Raw genomic sequence first — 18,832 nt, 5'->3', positions numbered from 1 at the left:
CAGCGCTGGGCAGTACACCGCGGTTCCTCACCCGCTGGTAGGGCCCCAGAAAGGCCGCCGAGAGCCGTCCGATCCGCGGTCCTACACGGCCTGGGGCTAACGCGCGGTTAAGGCCACCGTGTAGCGCACCACACTCCACCCGGGGCCTCCAGCCCACGCCGTGTAACCGCCACCAGCCCTTGTCGCGCCACCAGGCCCAAGCGGCTCCGCCGGCTCCTCCTCCCGGCGTGGCGGAGGCGGGTCCGGCGCGCCGAGCGCGGCCGCCGCAGGGCCGGCGCCGCTTTACATGGTGGCAGCGCGGCACTGCTGCTCCGCTGGCTGCTGTTAGCCCCCGCCCGGGGAGCTGACATGGCTAGCGGCGCTCGGCAGCTGCCGCCGGAGGAGAGTTACCAGATGCGGCAGGAGAACGAGCTCCAGGTGCTGGAGTCCATTTACGGGCAGGACTTCCAGGATCTGCGGCAGAGCCAGGCCTGGAAGGTAGTGAGCGGGACTGCCGCGGCTGGCCAGCTGCGTGCGCGGAGCCAGCTGGGCCCTGCTCCCGGCTGGGGGCTGCCCCTCGCCTGGCTCGTCGGAGCGCGGCGGCGCAGCTGCCTCGTTGCTGCTGTCTCGGAACGCTTCCTGCGCTAGAGAGGCAGAGCCACACGTTCCCCTTCCCCTCGGGTGGGCGGGAGCAGCGGGAGGCAGAGCGGATCCTTGTCACCTGCGGGCCCGGCTGGTGGCACTGGCGGTGGTTGCGGCCGGGCTGCGTGGTGCTTTGTCGCAGGGGCCAATTCCTTGTGTTTCTCATCGGGCGCTTCTTCCCTCTTGCTGCTTGCCCGTTGTCCCTCCGGAGACGGTGATTCGTCCTGTATATCCACGCGTTCGCACCGTGATTAATGCTGTGCAAAGAGTTTGCATTTTAATTGTCAGATGGGGTTTTTTAATTGCCTCACAATTCATCCCTTAACCGCCTAGCCACGTACCCGCTGCATTAATCCATCCCATCACTACGTGTTGCTCATCTTTGCATGTGTTTTCTATGCTGCGGTTTACTCGAGCTGTGTTTGTTTCCATGATAATACTCCAGCTTCCATTTTTGCAGTTTGTTTGGTTTAACTTACAACTAATTAATGCTCAGGTCTAGTGTTCACTATTCTTCCACGTTGCTCTTTCGACCCACAATGTCTAACTGATGGTACCTTTCCAGCTGCATCTGTGGCACTGTTTTCCTGTGCCTGGAGGTTCTGGTCACTTTTCAGTTCCCAACGTTCACTGCTATTGTTGCTTCTTTTATGTTCTTTTTCCTTTATCTTCTGCAGAATAAATCACAGCCCCTGCTAACTTTGTTCTGCCAAAAAAACCCCTGAGCTTAGAATTCTCACAGCAGCTTAGAAACTTTGAGTTTCCATGGTGCTTGATGTGAACTCCATTAGTAAGTTTTCAGAAGTGTTGTAGACCTCATTCCCTTAAATTCCTTTATGGTAGGCCCTTGGCTTAATCTGTTTTTTTTTCCCTGCTGGGAAAGGGAAAACCTGTTTCTGTATTTGCTATTCCATATGGTCTTTATTTTGTCACATTACTAAGGCTTGGGTGGTTGTTTTCTTCCCCCCAAAAATTAATTTCCTAATTGAAATAGTTCAGCATGTTTATGGGGGCACGTTTTACTGTGCTCTGATTTTGAGTAGACACTTGGAGCGCGTTGTTAAAAGTTCTGCTTTATGCCAAACCCGCATATATATATAGCTACAGGAGTATTTGTGTCTGCTTGCTTGGCCACACACTGTGCATACAGATGTGATATGCTGTCCGTTGCCCTGTCAGGAAGTACTGTCTGGTGTTTCTTAGTGATGTGAAACAAGCCGGAAAGAAACAAGATTGTTGTTACAAGGAATTCATGACATTCTGTAAATAACCCGTGTGACGTTTCTTTCGGTTTTTCCTACTGCTAGCCCACAGCAAGCAGAATGCAAGGCTTTTGTAGCCTGCTTTTTGCTCAGTCTGTCTCACCTTTCTAGTAATTGTAACTATGCTTGTCTGAGGAAGTTCTAATACAGCTGGCCTATAGGAAAGCTGGTGAGGGACTTTTTGGGGTGTTGGGTAGAGATAGGACTGGGGAGAATGGATCTGTTATGAATGATCTTAGGCACAAGCCTAAGTACCAAAGACAGTATAAAATGTATTTGTTAGAAGCAAGCAGCGCTGGCCACGAGGGGAGTCTGCACTCTGCCAACTCGTGCAGTGGGCTCATAACAGCCTCTCCCATTTATGCAATCAAGTTATGCATATGTATCAAGTGGGTAAAAAAGTCCCTGAGATTCTTGCTACGCCAGAGATCCTTCATGCGCCTGTGTCATCCGGTCCCCTCTGGAGATCTGGAGCTTCTCTGAGTGTCCTCCTGAGTCTGACCCCGCCCCGGCACAAGCGCGCTTAAAAACCCACGCCACTTCCCGCGCTAATTCTCCATCCCAGAGAGGCGCATCTCTCCCCCTTTTTGTTTCCTCCCAACACAAATCATGCTCCTATTTATCTCAATCCCCCCTCTTCTTTTTCCATTTATTGATTTGTGTTTCCCTCTTAAATCTGTTCAGCGTCAACCCAGCCCTCTCCTATTTATTGGATCCTTGAACTGTGACACTTCATTTAATGATAGTATTGAAGAGAGGTAGTAAACATGGTGTAAACAAGAACAACACATATATTCCTTACTTGAAAGCCCCCATCTACAAAACATTTTTGTTTTGTTATAACATCATCTTAAATGAATTCCAATAACAGCTAGTTATAAACAAGTTTTTGCAATAATGGGAATTTCATATATCCCTCTGGTGGCCATTTCTTGATACACAATCCCAACTTATAGCCCCACAATAATTTTCTAATCTTATGGTAAACCAGTGTTTGAGTTCTCATGCTGCCTTGGCAAACAGTTCGGATGCAGGCTGTACAGTTACCTGCATTTTGGCTTAGAGCGACCCCAAACATCAGCATAAGCAGCAGAAGTCCAGTATGGGTCCCACTCCCATGCTCTGTCATCATGAGGTTGATACTTGTGGCGGGGGTGGATCTTAGGCTAATGAGTGCACCAATCTGGCCTTGCCCTCTGCCTCTCCTGGGTTTATTTGCTAGGGTCACTCTTCCTGTTCTGTACGTCATTCTTCTTCGAACACTGTTCATTAGATAACAGTCCCATCTAATGCCTAAGGCCGAGGTCAAGTCACTGATGATTTTAGAAGTAAAATGCATACCCCTGCCTGAGTCAATTGCTCTTACTACCCCAAACTGAGGAGATGATTTGTTCAAGTAGCATTTTGGTCACAAATTGGGAAGCTGCCCTGGCAGTAGGGTATGCTTCCATTCAATGGATTAACTGATCCACTACCACCAGGAGATACTTCCACTGATTTAGTTGAGGCAATTTGGTGTAATCAACCTGGATCCTTTCAGAAGGCCTGTGTGCTAACTGCCTTCCCCCATCAGGGACTTGACTCACAACCTTCTTATTTACCTTCTGGCAAGTCAAACAGTCATGGGTAATTTGCTTGGCCAATTCAAAAATTCCAGTGCATCCAAAGCTTCTCAAAAATTGTTTGCAAAGAGCCCAGCTTCCCCAGTGAGTACATTCATGGATCCTTTATAAGATCTGCCTCGCTACAGGCTTGGGAACCATTTCCCATCCATTCCTAGGAACCACTTTCCTTCAATTTCACTTGCCCCCAAGTCCTTCATTACTTTTAACTCAGTGGGACTAAATACCCCTGATTCTGGTGTTAGTTTCCCTGTGTCCACCCTAACTTTGAATATCTTTATTTCCTCTCCTTCTGCTGCTTCCTTTGCTACCTTATCAGCCAGATTATTTCCCCTTGTTTGGAGGGCCAGCCTGTTTTGATGCCCCTTTACATGTACTGCAGCTACCACACTAGGCCCCTTCAATGATTCCAGTATTCGTTTGATTAATTCCCCATGGATCAAACCCTTCCTCTGGGTATTGATTAATCCTTGCTCTTTCCAGGTTTTGCCAAATGTATGGACCACCCCATAAGTTTATTTCAATCTGTATAAATGGTTCCTTTGCTATTTAGCCACACCAAAGCCCTCCAGAGTGCATATAGCTTGCAAGCTTGGGCTCAATCACCTCCATGCTTAGCCCACTTATCACAGCGTACCCTAAGTTTCACTTCCCCTCTTTGCAACTAGAAGATCCATCTATGAACAGTCTTTCTCCTTTTTCTAATTATGTTCTCATGGACCTTGGTCTGCATTTGTATAAGGCTTAGACAGCCATGTTCTAATGTTCCTAGTGGACAAGAATCGGGCAGGATTAGTTGTTTGGGTTATGGCCAATTTCAGTTCCTCATTGTGTAACAGAATGGCCTCATTTCAGTGTTCTGGCATCAGTTAACCACCTTTTCACCTTTTGCTCCAGGATACTTCTCACACTATGTGGGGTGTATACTGTTAAAATCCTCCCAGAAGTAGTTTCCAAGCCTCTTTGACATGCAAGGCTGTGGTGGCCATGGCCTGGAGGCAAGTGGGCCAGCTGTGGCTTACAGGATCTAATAATTTGAAGAAGTATGCCACAAGCTTGCAGTGACCTCCCAAGTTCTGAGTAAGAACCCCACAGGCCACCTGTTTTTCTGTACTTAGAAATAACTGGAAAGGACATTTCAAATCTGGCAAGCTTAAGACCGGTGCTGTCACCAGTGCCTCTTTTACTTTACTGAACTGTTCATCATGCTCCTGTGTCCCTGTAATGGTATCAGATGCAAGTTTTTCATACATAAATTTTACCAACTGAATATACCCTGAAATCCACAGTCTACAATATCCAAGCAAACCAAAAACTCGCCTAATTTCCCTTTTCGATCAGGGAGGTGGAAGGACCTGCTGAGGGACTAATTTATTTGATCCCTTTTCCAATAAGTGACTCAAATATCTCATCTCCTGTTCGATGAGTTGCAGTTTTTATTTAGAGGCCAGCAACCCCCTATCACCAAGGAAATTTAGCAGCCTGATTTCATTTTCTTTGACTGATTCCCAAGTCTCTCCTGTTACCAATATATCATCCACATATTGAACCAGAACCACCTTTTCACGTATTACATATGCTTCCAATAATTTCTCCAGGGTTTGACCACATAAATTAGGAGATTCTGTAAATCCTTGGGGTAATACAGTCCACTGTAATTGTTGTTTCCTCCGAGTGTCCTGATCCTCCCATTCAAATGCAAAGGTAAATATCCCTACTTTCTTTGTCCAGTGGACAAGTTCAAAATGCATCCTTTAGGTCTATCACACTATACCAAGTATAGTCCACGGGTATGTGACTCAAGAGAGTGTAAGGATTTGACACTACTGGCAACTGGGTAACTGTTCTCTGGTTTACAGCATGTAAGTCTTGTACCAGTCTGTAGGTGCCATCCCCTTTCCTTACCGGGAGTATGGGGGTATAATGTACCGACATGCAAGGTTCTGGAGTCCCTTCCCTGATTAATTCTCTATTACGGGCTTTAGCACCCTCCTTCCTTCAGACAAGATGGGATGTTGCTTTACCCTAGTCAGGTAGTCTGGATCTGTAATCCTTATTTTAATTGGTTCTATATGTAATTTTCCAAAATTACCACCTGTGGCCCACACCCTTGGGTTTATACATTTCTCATCTTCAGTTGTTAACTTAATTAGCTTCACTACCATTTCCTTTTCTGTGGGAACCACTCCAATTCTCAATTGGATCTGGAAATCTCTGCCTAGTAGGTTACATCCTACCTCAGGTTCAAAGAGTAGATCTTGCACAACGATTGTCTTCCTAATGCTTGCCTTTTTAATAACTGGTACTTCAAACCCTTCCCCACTAGCCCAAATTACCCTTACAGTCTCATTTCCTTCTCTGTGCCCCTGGGGTATCTCTGTAATGCTTGATCTTTCTGCTCTGGAGAGCTCGTGTTCCTCCTCCTGGGCTCCAGTTTTTACTTTTATCAAGGGCTCAGTCTTGTCATTTACCCCCAGGAGGAAGAGCTCTTGACCCCTCTTATCTTGTTCTGCCTTTTGGAGTGTATTCAAATCTTGCTGTCGTTTAAGACAGTCCTTCTTTCGGTGTCTCCTCTTCCCACAGTAAAAGCATTCCCCAGCTTGTGCATTTGCGGTACTCATTCGGGGACTACTCCTACCATTGCTTGGATACAGCTGTGCTTCCCCTGGCTGCCCCGTCTGCTGCGTCTCTCTGACTGCTGCCACAAAGATCCTGGCTTTATTCTTCACCTTTTCCACATCCCTTCTAACATACACCTTCTGTGCTTCTCTTAATAATTCCTGTAAACTTTTTTTCCTGCCATCCTTCCAATTTCTGTAGCTTTTGTCTGATGTCCCAGTTGGAGTGACTGACAAAATTTACTTTTAACACTACTTTGCCTGCTAGGGAGTTGGAGTCTAACCTTTTTAGGTCTCTCTAGCCAGTCTATGGGGGATTCATTGTTTTCTTGATTAGTGTTAAATGCTTTAGCAGTATCCTGTCCCTGAGGGATTGCTTCTTTTATTCCGCTTACCATTAACATTCTATAATCTGCCATTTGTTGCTGGTCGGCTGCTTGGATGTGACTCCAGTTAGGATTAACAGACGGCATTTTTTTGTCCCCCGGTGGTCCCTTCTGATTCTCCCTCTCTCAAATTCTCACCCCAGCTGTTCTGATCATTTGTCTCTCTTCTGAGGTGTAGAGAATCCCCATGACTGTATTTCTTCCCATGTATAGGTATTTGGCCCCAGAAACTGGTCAAACCTCTCTGATACTCCCAGAGGATTGTCTAGAAGTTTTCCCATCTCTTTCTCGCATGCCTGTACCTCTGCGGAGTTCAAAGGAACATTCACGTAGCGTATTCCCCCTTGATTCCTCCCAGCACCACCTCCCTTAAAGGACATAGTTGGGTAGTTCCCGCGGTAGCCTCCTGTGACTCCCCCTCACTCTGAACTGTCATCTGGCTCCTGTTCTAGTTTTAACACTAACTTCTCTCGATTCCGCTCTAACTCTTTTTTTGCATCTTGGTTTCATTCCTGGATCTGGATTAGAAGGAGATCTGTGAGGCAGCACCAAGGGAGGTGCCGTCAGCAGTAAAGGGGGTTGTAGAGTGTGGGGATGCAGGAGGAAGATAATCTAAAGGACTCCACTTAGTTTCTTTAGCCCTCCTCCCATCCTGATCTTCATCCTGCTGTTCAGTCTTAATTTTTAATACCTTTCTAACATCCTTGGGCCAAATATGCCCTTTCCAGCATGCAGCATAATTGCTTTCCTCTTCACTAAACAGTTCCTTACTATTTACATATTTATTCAGAGCTTGACAAATCCGTCCTTTGAAAGACCCATATCAAGGCCAATAAAGATCATCAGGTGTTATCTTTGCCTCTGGCCATTCTATCCTACAATATTGTATAATTTTTGCTTTATCTTTATTTTTAGTATATTTTACATTTCTCCAATTAGAAATCATTACCCCCAGTGGACTATCAGGAGGTATATTTAGGCAATGCCTTCTTGCTCCCCTGTCCTTCAGGGCCCTTGCCTTTCTGGTACTTTGCCCCATCCTGAGGTTCCTAATGTCCTGTCTGAGTGCCTCCTGCCACCAGTCCCCTCCTAATCCCAGAGAGATCCAATCTGTCCACAGTCACCAATCTGTATTCCTGAGGTCCTGTGCAAGCGCCTCCCACCACCGATCCCCCCCCAGATACCTTGCTGTCTGGCGACTCCTTGCCCGTGTCTTTGTGTGCTTAGAATGACAGGTACTTTGCGGCCGCTGCTTGGGGAGCTCCCAAAGACAATATCAAATTCATTTGTTAAAGCAGAAGCAAGCAGCGCTGGGCACGAAAGGGGTCTGCGCTCTACCAACTCATGCAGCGGGCAAACAACAGCCTCTCCCATTTCCACACTCAGTTTGTGCATATTTGTCAAGTATGTAAATTAGTCTGACATAAGATGGTTTTGAGTTGGAATGCTCTAACCTGAGTTCAGACACGATGGAGGTTGTGAGAGTTGTGTTTCAATAAACCCCAAATCCCTCTGAAATCTAAGGTTTTGTGTTCCTTTGTAGGTACAGCAGCCTCCAGAAATTACTTTGGGTCTGCGTCCTCAGGGACTGACTGGAGATCATGAAGTGTATGCCAGGGTGGATCTGTGGGTCAAGTGTCCTCATACTTACCCTGACAGGTGAGTGAGCACTGAAATGCAGCCCATCTGCTCTGAACGTTTGTCTGGTTTCCATAGTGAAATGTAGAGCTGAAAAAAGGTGGGTTTATTCATCACTTACTTTTGCTTTCTGCATGCCAGCATTTCTTTAGCCTATAGTATTTTAGAATAGGTAACTGTGAAACTGGGCACCTGAACTGGTTGTGGTCCTTGATGCAGCGCAGAATAATAGAGGTACATTTGTCAGTGCAAGACTGCAGCCTGCTTAGTAGCTTGGAATGACAAACACAGGGACCTGCTGGCATCTGTAAACTTTTTCAGCTCAGGACCTGCTGGGAGAGAGTCTGAATCTTCTCTTTTAACGCTATCTGCTGCCTTAGTTGTATCTGCTGATCCTGTTCTCTGCTGGATTAGTCTTTTGGAGGAGTTCTCCATTGAGAATGTAAAAAGAACTGCAGCTGATCAGCCCATCCTCCAGCATTTCAGTTGTCATTCTGGGTTGTGTTGCCCTGTTGTTCATTCATTCGGTTCTGATGCTACTGCTTACGCCCAAAGCATCACTGCCTGTAGTCTGTCCACCTGTGCTGTGGCACGAGTGGTGCCCAAGGGCAGTGGTGTTCCTTACCAGGTCACAGTTCAGTTAGTCTGTAACGTGGGGCTCAACAGCCACTTTGTTTGTTATTTATCTAAGTTATAATAGCTACAGACGTTTTCCTTCTTCATTTTAACCTTCTTTTCCTGAGTAGCTGGTTTTTATTTATTGCATATTTCTTCAGGTTTGTGCAACCAGTGTAGTGGTAATAAATACATTTCAAACACCAAACTGTTAGGCTACAAATATTTTTAAGGGATTGGTATGTAAATTGCTGGCTAAGAGCTGAATCATAGGAGTCTGCAGGGTTTTTTGTTATCTCTTCTACTTAATATAACTGGCAGCTGATATTCAGGCAGAAAATATGGTGGTAGGGAATATGAAACAGCACAGCTGGCTTTGTCCTGTGTTTGTAGGTACTGTTTATATGCTGCCTCTTTGAGCATTGGCTAATTGCCACTGACTATGCACTGCTTTCCATTCCCTCATCCACCATTTTTACCAACATTTTGTTGCTTTCTACACTCACTATGTCTAATGAGGAGTTTTGGTTTTGTTGCTGTCCCCCAGTGTTCCTGAAATACAACTCAGAAATTCCAAAGGCTTGTCAAATGAGAAAATAAATGAATTAAAATCCAGACTAACTGAACTTGCGAAACAGCGCTGTGGAGAGGTAAGAGCTTCTCGGGTCCTTCAGCCTCAATCCTTCTAGCAGTGAGTGAGATAATGCAGTGAGGCACATGACATGAAAGCACAAGTTGCATTGCTCCTGAGAAAGGAGAGAGTTTATTTCTTTCGTAAGCATGTTTCTGATCAATGAAACTCCTGAATGTGCATGCACTTAGAACAGAATGCATGTGTAAGTTGTAGCCCTGCGTAAAGGGTCTCACAGCATGAAGAGCAGAGCTGACTCTGAGAGCTCTCTGCACTTTGCATCTTTATTGGAATATGGTAAGTGGCTGGAGCAATTCAACCCAACAGCGACTCTGTGAGGAGTGTTTTGCTGTGATCTTGTGCATCTCAGGCCAAAGTGAAGGGCAGAAGACCTCAATTAAAACACTGAGCTCAAGAACTGACTTTGTGGCTGCAGGGCAGCCACTCCATGCCACTGTGCTTTTTTCTGCTGTGTTTAGGAATAGTGATGTTCTGCCCAAATGGGATGAAAAGAGAATGAGAGAGAGACGTGTGAAGTTTAGAGCTTGTCTCTATTTTAAGGGGTTCTACAAATCCCTAGGTATGTTTGATATTAAAAATACCTTTCCATTGTTGCTGATTCAAAGAATTGCTAGCAAACACTGAATTCTTGCTGAAAGCAGAGTTTGTGGTATGTTTTGTTTCATTGTTTGGAAATGCTACAGGTGAACATATTTCACAGTATCACGGTATCACAGTATTATTAGGATTGGAAGAGACCTCACAGATCATCAAGTCCAGCCCTTTACCACAGAGCTCAAGGCTAGACCATGGCACCAAGTGCCATTTGCTTTGCTCAGTTTGCCTTTCTAAAAGTGCTAACTTTGCCAGCTGTGCATCTCTTACCTCCAGAAATGGCCAGTATTCTGCTTTCAGTTTCCTGAGCCTCTCAGCTGCAGAGGTTTGGCAGAACTTGCCTCTTGTTCAATCTTGCCACATCAAGTGTATGCTACACTTCTGCAGATGCTTTCGAAAGAACTGTTTCAGCTAGATAGTATTTTGTTCAGTGACCAAGAGTTCCCTCAATTTCCCTCTGGAAATGAGCAACTTAACAGCACATTGTGGAGGGGGTAATTTTTGTTAATGACTTTGCTGTGGACAATTGATAGGAAATGCAAGGTTCAAACTCTCAAACACTCAGCCATACAATATATACTCCATCTGATCACCACTGACCCCAGGGCAGCTGTTGGCCTGCAATGCTTTAAATTCCAGTTGGTTTTGTGATCTCATTGAAGTGAGCTCTAACACAGGGATCATGCTCCCGCAGGGCTTGGGTGAAGTTGTGAGCTACATGCATGACAGACATTGCCAATGAACGACATGCGTGGTGCAGTTGTGAACTGCCTTCTCTGCAGAGCAAGGCAGATAAATGTTCTTTATGCCCTGATGAATGTTCTTCATGAAAGTGTGTTCTGCAGTGTGGAAAATCTGAAAGTACCTCAGCTGGCTGTCAGACTGAACAGATTGTTGGGTTTGATTATTGAGATTCCTCCCTTTTTGACTTGTGTGTGTATGCATGCACGAGTGCCCTGCCTTCTGAGTAGTGACTTGGGAAAGACACCTACACATGCCAGATATATCTTGTGGTGCTGGCCCTTCTGTTTGGAATTGCTTCCTGCCTTCACTCCTGTGTCAGGCAGGGGATTTGGTGTTTGAGAATCTCCTGAATGTCAGCCGGTTCCAGACAGATGGTACCATTTGGTTTGGCTGTCCTCCTACCTCCACATGCAGACCTCACTGAGTGCTGCTGATGCCTGCTGGGATGCATCTTCCTGGTGTAATTTTGAAGATGCAATGCTTTTAGTGCTCTGGGATGCTTGAATTAATGCCCAGACTGATGAGAGCCCAAGGCCTAACAGATCAGTAGATCATCAGTTCTGAAAACTGATTCCAGCTTTACAAACCAGGTAGAAGACCTCAGCTGAGGTCCAGTGTGGTTGTTATTTCAGTAGTTGTGATTCCGTGACTGTGGAATGCCTTGAGTGGCTTCACAGTGGAAACTGGTTTGCAGGGCAAGGGCTGGATTTTGTGTTTGCAGGGTTTTTTGCAGGAAGGTGATGTTTGAAGTTGGTTCTCATTCAGTGAGTTTTGCCATATTTACTACTCTGCTCAAGAGTTTTTAGTGTTGCAAGTTGTTATTATTATGTAATTATGACAAAAAATGCTGAAGTATGGTAGACTCTCCCTGAAAAGTAACCAATCAGCAGTCCCACTGCTGCTGTATTGCTTTTTTGAGTTGAGTATCATTTTACTATGTGATCTACTTGTCCTTTGAACTCTGCATGTCATTCATGTGCATTTTCTTTCAGGTGATGATATTTGAACTTGCTGACTACGTACAGTTGTTTCTCAGTGAGCACAACAAGCCACCTCCCAAGTCTTTCCATGAGGAAATGCTGAAAAACCATCAAAAGGAACGAGAAAGACTGGCTCAGGAGGAGCTGCGCAGGGCACAGGAAGTGAAGAGAAGAGAAGAGCAGGAGGTGAGAGAATCTGTGGTGTGCTTAACCCTGTGTTCTTGCAACAGCATGAGTGGTCCTGAGTGGTCCTGGCTGTGTAATTCACCCTGCACAGCAGGGGCTGGTAAGGAATTCTTACAGTCAGACCTGTCTGCATGAGCTGATCTGTAGCTGCTGTATGTGACATGCAGCTGGCATAAGTCCTTTTTAACACTATTGGAGAGAGTCCAGTGCAGAGCACAAAGATGGTGAAGGGAGTGGAACATCTTCCTTACGAGGAGACACTGAGAGAGCTGGAGCTTTTGAGCTTGGAGAGGAGGAGCCTGAGGGATGACCTCATTCATGTTTATAAGCATGTAAAGAGTGAGTGCTGAGAGAATGGAGCCAGGCTCTGCTCGGTGATACCCAATGACAGGACATGGGGCAGTGGTGGAAGCTGAGGCACAGGAAGTGCCATGGAAACGCAAGGGAAAATGTTTTCATTGTGAGGATGACAGAACACTAGAACAGACTGACCAGGGCGGGTGTGGAGTCTCCCCTCTCTGGAGATGTTCTAGACCCACCTGGATGCATTCCTGTGTGATCCAGCTCTGGCCAGGGAGGTTGGACTGGACGAACTTTCAAGGTCCATTCCAACCCCTAACATTCTGTGATTCTGTGAAAATCAGCATCATAGCTGCCTTGGTATTGGCTTTTCTTACCCAAGGTGAGATAAGACTTGCATTGCAAGTGCTGTTGTGTTTCTAATAACACTGAAATTTGTTTCAGCAACGAGAAATCCTTAATGAGATTCAGAGAAGGGAAGAAGAGAAAAGAGAAGAAAGGAAAAAGAAGGAGATTGCCAAGCAGGTAATCTTTCTAAGCACGTGTGCAATAACTCAATGCCAGTACTATAGCAAATGCTTATTAAACACTGGAGAGATTTATGTGCCTGAATTCTCTTGAACATCTTTTCTCACCCAGTGCTTCTAAGAGATCTGGGTTAAAATAGGTTCTCATATTATTAAATGGGGATTATTTCTGGTGAATAACCAACTGCAAGGGAAGAGATTTAATGTATTGGCACCTTAAGTGTCTTGGGGTGGATATTTTCAAACAAACATAGCAAAAGCCAGCATGTTTGGTTCTGCCTTCACTGCAAACCATTCATATTCTTGTCCATGGACAGTGCTAGAGTGCACTTGCTGAGTCTCCCTACTTGCCCCTGGCCTCAGCTCTATGCGTGCTATGAAAACCCATGCCTCCTGTGATGTGGGTGTGTCTGAAGAGGAACAGGCAAGCACTTGGATAGTGGAGGACAGGAGCAGTTTCTGTACTTAGCTAATGCTTCTCCTGACTGACAGGAACGTTTGGAAATAGCTGCCTTGACGAGTCAAGAACATTCCCAGAGGAGAGAGTCTGCAGGGCGCAGAGCTGCTTTCAGCATTAATGGAAGCTGTGAGGAGCATGGAGTGAGCAATAAGCACCACCCAAGTTCGGCTGGACGTTCAAAGTAAGGATGTCTGGGCGCATGGGGGACATTTTTGCTTATTTGTTTTTCCCAAACATTAGATCTCAAAGTGAAGTTTGAAGGCAGGAGACTAACCTGTCGTTGCTCAGCCCTCTGTTTTGCTCTCCACCCTCTTTTCCTTTTCCTCTCCATTTGGCATGCTTTAGCTAATTCATGTGCTATGAATAACCTGAAGGCTGCAATTAAGGCAGTCGGCTGAAATCAGGAAATCTTGGGCAGTTGTTGGAAGGTATATTCGGAGCTTCCTTGGTTGCTTCAGAGGATGCTGGCAATTACACAAATTACTTTAAAGTAAGCTTGTGAAGATTTTGGAACAGCACAACAAATTAAAGCTTCCAAACATTTGCTGTCGAGATACATCTGTTGGAGAGCTGGGTAATGTTGACTGCCATTAGCACAGGGCGGCTTAGTGAGGGGCAAATTGTGTCTATAGGGATGAGCAGAAGCTGGGCATGAACTTTCCCGAGTGCTCTCTTCAGAGGAGTGTGTGTTTGTGACTAGAGGGACACTAAATTTTACAGGATAATTAAAATCTAAAATAACTTCATTTGTGCAGTATATGAACTCAAAAGGCTAGATGTTGTCTTTGTATATTTTTCTCGTGACAGCACTTGTGAGAAGTTCCCTTGGGCATCTCCATTCTGTGTTGGCTCTTTTAACTGCTTTTGATTTGGTTTGTGTTTTTCAAATAAATTCAGTGTTTTGAGAGAGCTTTTACATGAGCCTCTGCATACTGCTGTGGCCTCTGTATGTGATTGCATTCGTTCAGAAGATAATCTTGCACTGCTGCTTTTTCTGTTAGTTTGGTTGTAAGAAATAATGGAGGTTGCTGTGGGTCAGTGGTCTTGAGTTCTTTCTGGTCTCAGTGCAGCTCCATACATGCATGTGAGAAGAAACATCCTGATCAGACTCATGTGGAAAGGTTTTGTAAAACTTCCCTTCCCTTGAAGGAGTTTAGTGAAAGAGGCCAATGGAGAGCTTAGTTTGAATTAGGAAACTTAGTTAAGCTGAAGCTAGAACAGGCTTCCAGAACTGCATGTGTTTGCTTTTTGTACTGTTCTGAAAGAAAATGCAAATCCAACTTAGATCTTTTTCATATCTGTAGTACGTTGACTTCTTTTTCCTTCCCACTCCCAGCTAGGGATGCTGTCCTAAGGTGCAAAGGTTCTAAGGCTTCAGTGCCTGGCTTTGCATGCAGACTGCAGGCATCATGATGTGGCTGCTAGGACACTGGGTTTCTGGGCAGACATCAAAAGCTTTGCACTAGCTCAGTTTCTGACACGAAGAATGTTCACTATACGCAGAGGTCTCTGAAAGCCAAAGCTCTTACCACATGGGTGTCTGTAGGGACTGGGGGCTGGGAGAGTTTAGGCTGTGTTGGAGCAGAGTGCTGTGTTCCCACTGCAGACGAGAGCGGCAGCTTTCCCTCAGGAGTACCAAAGAGGCTCCAGGACACCACGAAGTCTTGGATTTCAGCACTGCTGGTGCTGGACACCTTACTGTCCATAAAGGAAAATGTCTAGGTAAGCACCATTTCATCTGCAGCTTGAAACACTGGGGTTTGGGCTGGGTTCTTTGTGGTGATTTGGGTTCGTTTTTTAAGAAGAGGAACTTAAACCACAGGTACAGACAGCAAGGGTGAGGAGAATGTTGTTGTGGATTGTGAAATTTGAAGTTGGTTCCTCAACATTTTGTGTTCCATACATAGCTAAGATAGTACCCAAACCAATTTGCATTTAAACATAAGTAGCTGATCAGATCCACATGGCTACCAAGCAAGAAGTCATTCTCTTAGTGTGAAAGCAGGGATAAGCACAAGCTTAGAAATCCACACTTGCTCTGCTTCCCCTGCTGCTGGTGGCGTAAAAGCAGTGGGTTTACCAACAGTAGAAATACAAGGACAGAAGGTTTCAGTACTGAAACCTCCATGGGGTCCCTATGAACAGAACAGCAAATGCTTTTGTTGTTCTCAACATAGCAGTTCCTCAGTGGCACAGTGAACAGCCTGAAAGTCTCTGAAGCAGTGAATTTTGGTTTGCACTTTGAGGATGAGCTGTTATGTCACTGTGGGTGAAACTCAGCATCTGCTCAGCAGAAAGACTGTGCATTTAATAGCTGAAATGATTTAAAATGCAGCAGTTTTTTGCCAGTGTGCTTGCTGTTGCTTTCATTTGACTCCTGCTGCACAGCATTCAGTCTCATCAGACCTGCTATTTTCTGTGCTTACATGCTTTATTTCAAGTAGGTTTGTGTGTTTCTGAAGTTCTAGAAGGCAGGCTTAATGCTGTTTGTTTAGCCTTTGCAGGAGCTCTTGCAAGTCCTTAAACAAAAGAAGCCCCGTGCCTGTTCTTTCCCTTTATGTGCAGGCAAGGATGAACAGCTTGGTAAATCAGTCTACAATGCCCTGGAAATTCAGAGTGGAGACTTTGTTTTAATATATGAGTGGGTTCTGCACTGGCAAAAAAAGATGGGAAGGTACCTTACAACACAGGAAATAGAGAAGATTGAGAAGTGTAAGAAACAGGTAATGCCCGTGTTTTGTATTTGGTTTAATGAAGATTAGATGGGGTTCAGTGCTTTGCTTGAGGCTGCTGGGTGATGTTCAACTTGGGAAGATGGTGATGAGCTTGAAAATGCTGCTGTTGAAAGTGCCTGCAGCACAAAAAAGGGTTGGGTGTGTCAGAGTACTGAGGGCCTCAGTTACAGTGCTATCAGTGCAAGAAAATAAATTTGCAGGTGTGCACAAACAAAAACCCAGTGACAGCCTGGAGATGGAGGGGTCCAAGCTTACCTGGCAGGTTATACTTACCCCCTGAGTACAAGGCTGCCCTTTCAGAGGAGCATGGGGCACTTGTCTTTTCTGTGAGTTCTGCACAGGTTATGTCTTAGCAGCGATGTGATGAGCTGTGACACAGTGCATGTAACCTTGTGTTTCTCTAACAGCTTCAGGGTGCAGAAACAGAGTTCAGCTCCCTGGCGAAGCTGAGCCACCCCAACATAGTCCATTATAAATGCCTGACCCTCAAGGAGCAGGACGAGTCCATCGTGGTGCACATGCTGGTGGAGCACATTGGTGGCTGCAGCCTTGCTACCTACTTAGACAAAGAGACTCCAGTCCCAGTCGAGCAGTTGCGTCATTACCTCACCCAGATCTTGGCAGCTCTCGACTACTTGCACAGCAATTCGGTGGTGCACAAAGTCCTTTGTGCTTCCAGCGTGCTGGTGGATGCTGAAGGAAATGTCAAGGTGACAGACTACAGCATCTCCAAGCGCCTGGCTGACATCTGCAAGGCAGATGTGTTCGAGCAACCCAAAGTTCGCTTCAGTGAGGATGGGCTGCCCAGCAAACCTGGCAAGAAAGGAGATGTCTGGAGCCTGGGCTTGCTTCTGCTTTCACTCAGCCAGGGCCGAGTACCCAAGGAGTACCCAGTGGCTGTTCCTACCAGTTTACCTGCGGACTTCCAAGATTTCCTGCAGAAGTATGTTGGTTGCATTCCTCTCACTTTTTGTTGTGGATTTTTAAAACATTTGTCTTCTAAAGGCTTGAAGGGTTCTGTGAAAGAGCAGCTAACCCCTACTGTGTCACCAGTGTTCAGAGAGGAGATGATTGTCCTCTCACAGCCCAGGCTGTGCTGGGCTGGGGTTTGAGAGGTCTGGTCTGGTGCTCTTCTCTCTGCCTTGCCACCGACTTTATGTATCACTGTGGCTAAGTCATTTAGTCTGTCTTTGCTTCTGATTCCATCTGAATGATCAACGTGATCACATTTTTAAATATGAGGAGACATCTCTGAATTTTTAGGCTTGGCATGGAGTAGATCTTTAAGCAATTCTCATCTTGGTTTGCTGGCAGATGTGTTTGCTTGGAGGACAAGGCAAGATGGACTCCTCAGCAGCTGTTACAGCACAGTTTTGTCAGCATTCCACGGGTGAAAATCCCTGTGTCTGAAGAAAATCTAGATGGTAAGAGATTCTTCTTTCCATTCCTGATAATTAAGTAGCCTACATGCCTGCAGCAACAGAAGAATGGGGCTCTGCTAAAGCCTCAGAAGGCTGCACAAGTCCTCTAGATTGACTGTCACAAAAGCCTTAGTCTCTGCATCCCTGACTATCTGGGGTGGACCCACTTTGCTCTCATCAGCAGAGGAAGCTGATGCATTAATTAAACCCATAAATGTGTCCACCTCCTGCATGGTGCAAATGTCACCCTTCACTTTGTCTTTGGGAGATGTTATTCCAGTGAGACTTCCACCTTCCTGTAGGTCTTGTTAGGATCAGTTTCTTTGTCCAGCACGATCAGTATTAGTACTGAAGAGGTGTGCTGAGGTGTGTGTGGTAATAGAGCCTGCCCCCACACGGCACTTGAAGATACTTCGTTTTTTATCTTCCCTGCTGATAGTTTGATAGTCCCCTGTGCCTTATCTTCAAACCCTTGTACTCCCAGTGGTGGTTACTTTGCTGTCCTGGTTGCAGACTCAACAGGCATGGATTGCATTGAGACCATGGTCCCCAGCAATCAGATGCCGAGCACTTCCTTCTGCACAGAAACTCAGCAGCAATTCTCCCGCTACTACAATGAGTTTGAAGAGCTGCAGTTGCTTGGCAAAGGGGCTTTTGGAGCAGTCATCAAGGTATGGGATACAAGTGATTTCCCTCTGTGGGCATGTTTTTGTGTCTGCATCAGAATGATCTCTTCTGTGTTTGCATGACTTGGTTCATTATCTTCTTGCCTGCTGTGCCTGTGTCACAGAGGTTATCTGCAGCTGACAGGCTGAGGGGTTTTGAAGAAGGCTATTTGGAGTCTGGGGAGAAGGCTTGCATTTGAAGGGTAGTAATTTCCCAAGCAGAAGGGAAACGTCCTCTTGCATGCAATTGTTCTCCCTGCTAAGGCATTTATAAGCATCTGGTTTGAGCCCTGCAGGTGAGGAATAAGCTGGATGGCTGCTACTACGCGGTGAAGCGCATCCGCGTCAGCCCCACCAGCAAGCAGTTCCGTAGGATCAAGGGGGAGGTCACCCTGCTGTCCCGCCTGAACCATGAGAACATCGTCAGGTACTACAATGCTTGGATAGAGAGGCACCAGAGCCCCGTGCCCACGCTGTCAACATCTGACACCACTGAAGAGAAAAGAACAGCCGCCAGAGCTGGGCTCCTCAGCCTCACCACGGAGCAAAATCACGCCTTGAAAGTCGACGCTTCACCCCCCGTCCTGACCAGCTCCGTTGAGTGGAGCACCTCCTGTGAGCGCTCCTCCAGCAACAGGTTCAGTGGAGCTGACCAGGAGTCCAGTGATGAGGATGATGATGGGGTGTTCTCACATTCATTTCTGTAAGTACTGGCACTGCAAGGAGCATCACTAGAGCTGAGTTTGCCAAGTTGGGCTCTTACCACCCTTCCTTTGCCACAGGTACTTCACTGTGACTTTCTTCCG

The 18,832-nt window shown here is 46.1% G+C and overlaps 1 protein-coding gene across 3 annotated transcripts in view; it reads left to right on the top strand.

Annotated features, from left to right (window-relative positions):
• Positions 1-205: 205 nt before the first annotated feature.
• The window catches only part of EIF2AK4 (eukaryotic translation initiation factor 2 alpha kinase 4), a 42,110-nt gene continuing 23,483 nt past the window's right edge, over positions 206-18,832 (top strand). For all 3 annotated transcript variants that reach the window (XM_064147557.1, XM_064147546.1, XM_064147567.1), the window contains exons 1-12: positions 206-477; positions 8,053-8,168; positions 9,310-9,412; positions 11,745-11,918; positions 12,663-12,743; positions 13,238-13,386; positions 14,812-14,927; positions 15,771-15,928; positions 16,348-16,883; positions 17,255-17,364; positions 17,875-18,032; positions 18,323-18,729. In XM_064147557.1, coding sequence (XP_064003627.1) covers positions 349-477; positions 8,053-8,168; positions 9,310-9,412; positions 11,745-11,918; positions 12,663-12,743; positions 13,238-13,386; positions 14,812-14,927; positions 15,771-15,928; positions 16,348-16,883; positions 17,255-17,364; positions 17,875-18,032; positions 18,323-18,729 — 2,237 coding nt within the window. In that variant the 5' untranslated portion in view covers positions 206-348. The remainder of the gene's footprint in view (positions 478-8,052; positions 8,169-9,309; positions 9,413-11,744; positions 11,919-12,662; positions 12,744-13,237; positions 13,387-14,811; positions 14,928-15,770; positions 15,929-16,347; positions 16,884-17,254; positions 17,365-17,874; positions 18,033-18,322; positions 18,730-18,832) is intronic.

The sequence above is a fragment of the Pogoniulus pusillus genome, chromosome 1 (genome assembly GCF_015220805.1).
Source record: "Pogoniulus pusillus isolate bPogPus1 chromosome 1, bPogPus1.pri, whole genome shotgun sequence".
Classification (NCBI taxonomy): domain Eukaryota; kingdom Metazoa; phylum Chordata; class Aves; order Piciformes; family Lybiidae; genus Pogoniulus; species Pogoniulus pusillus.
This window is presented reverse-complemented; position numbering and strand designations above follow the sequence as displayed.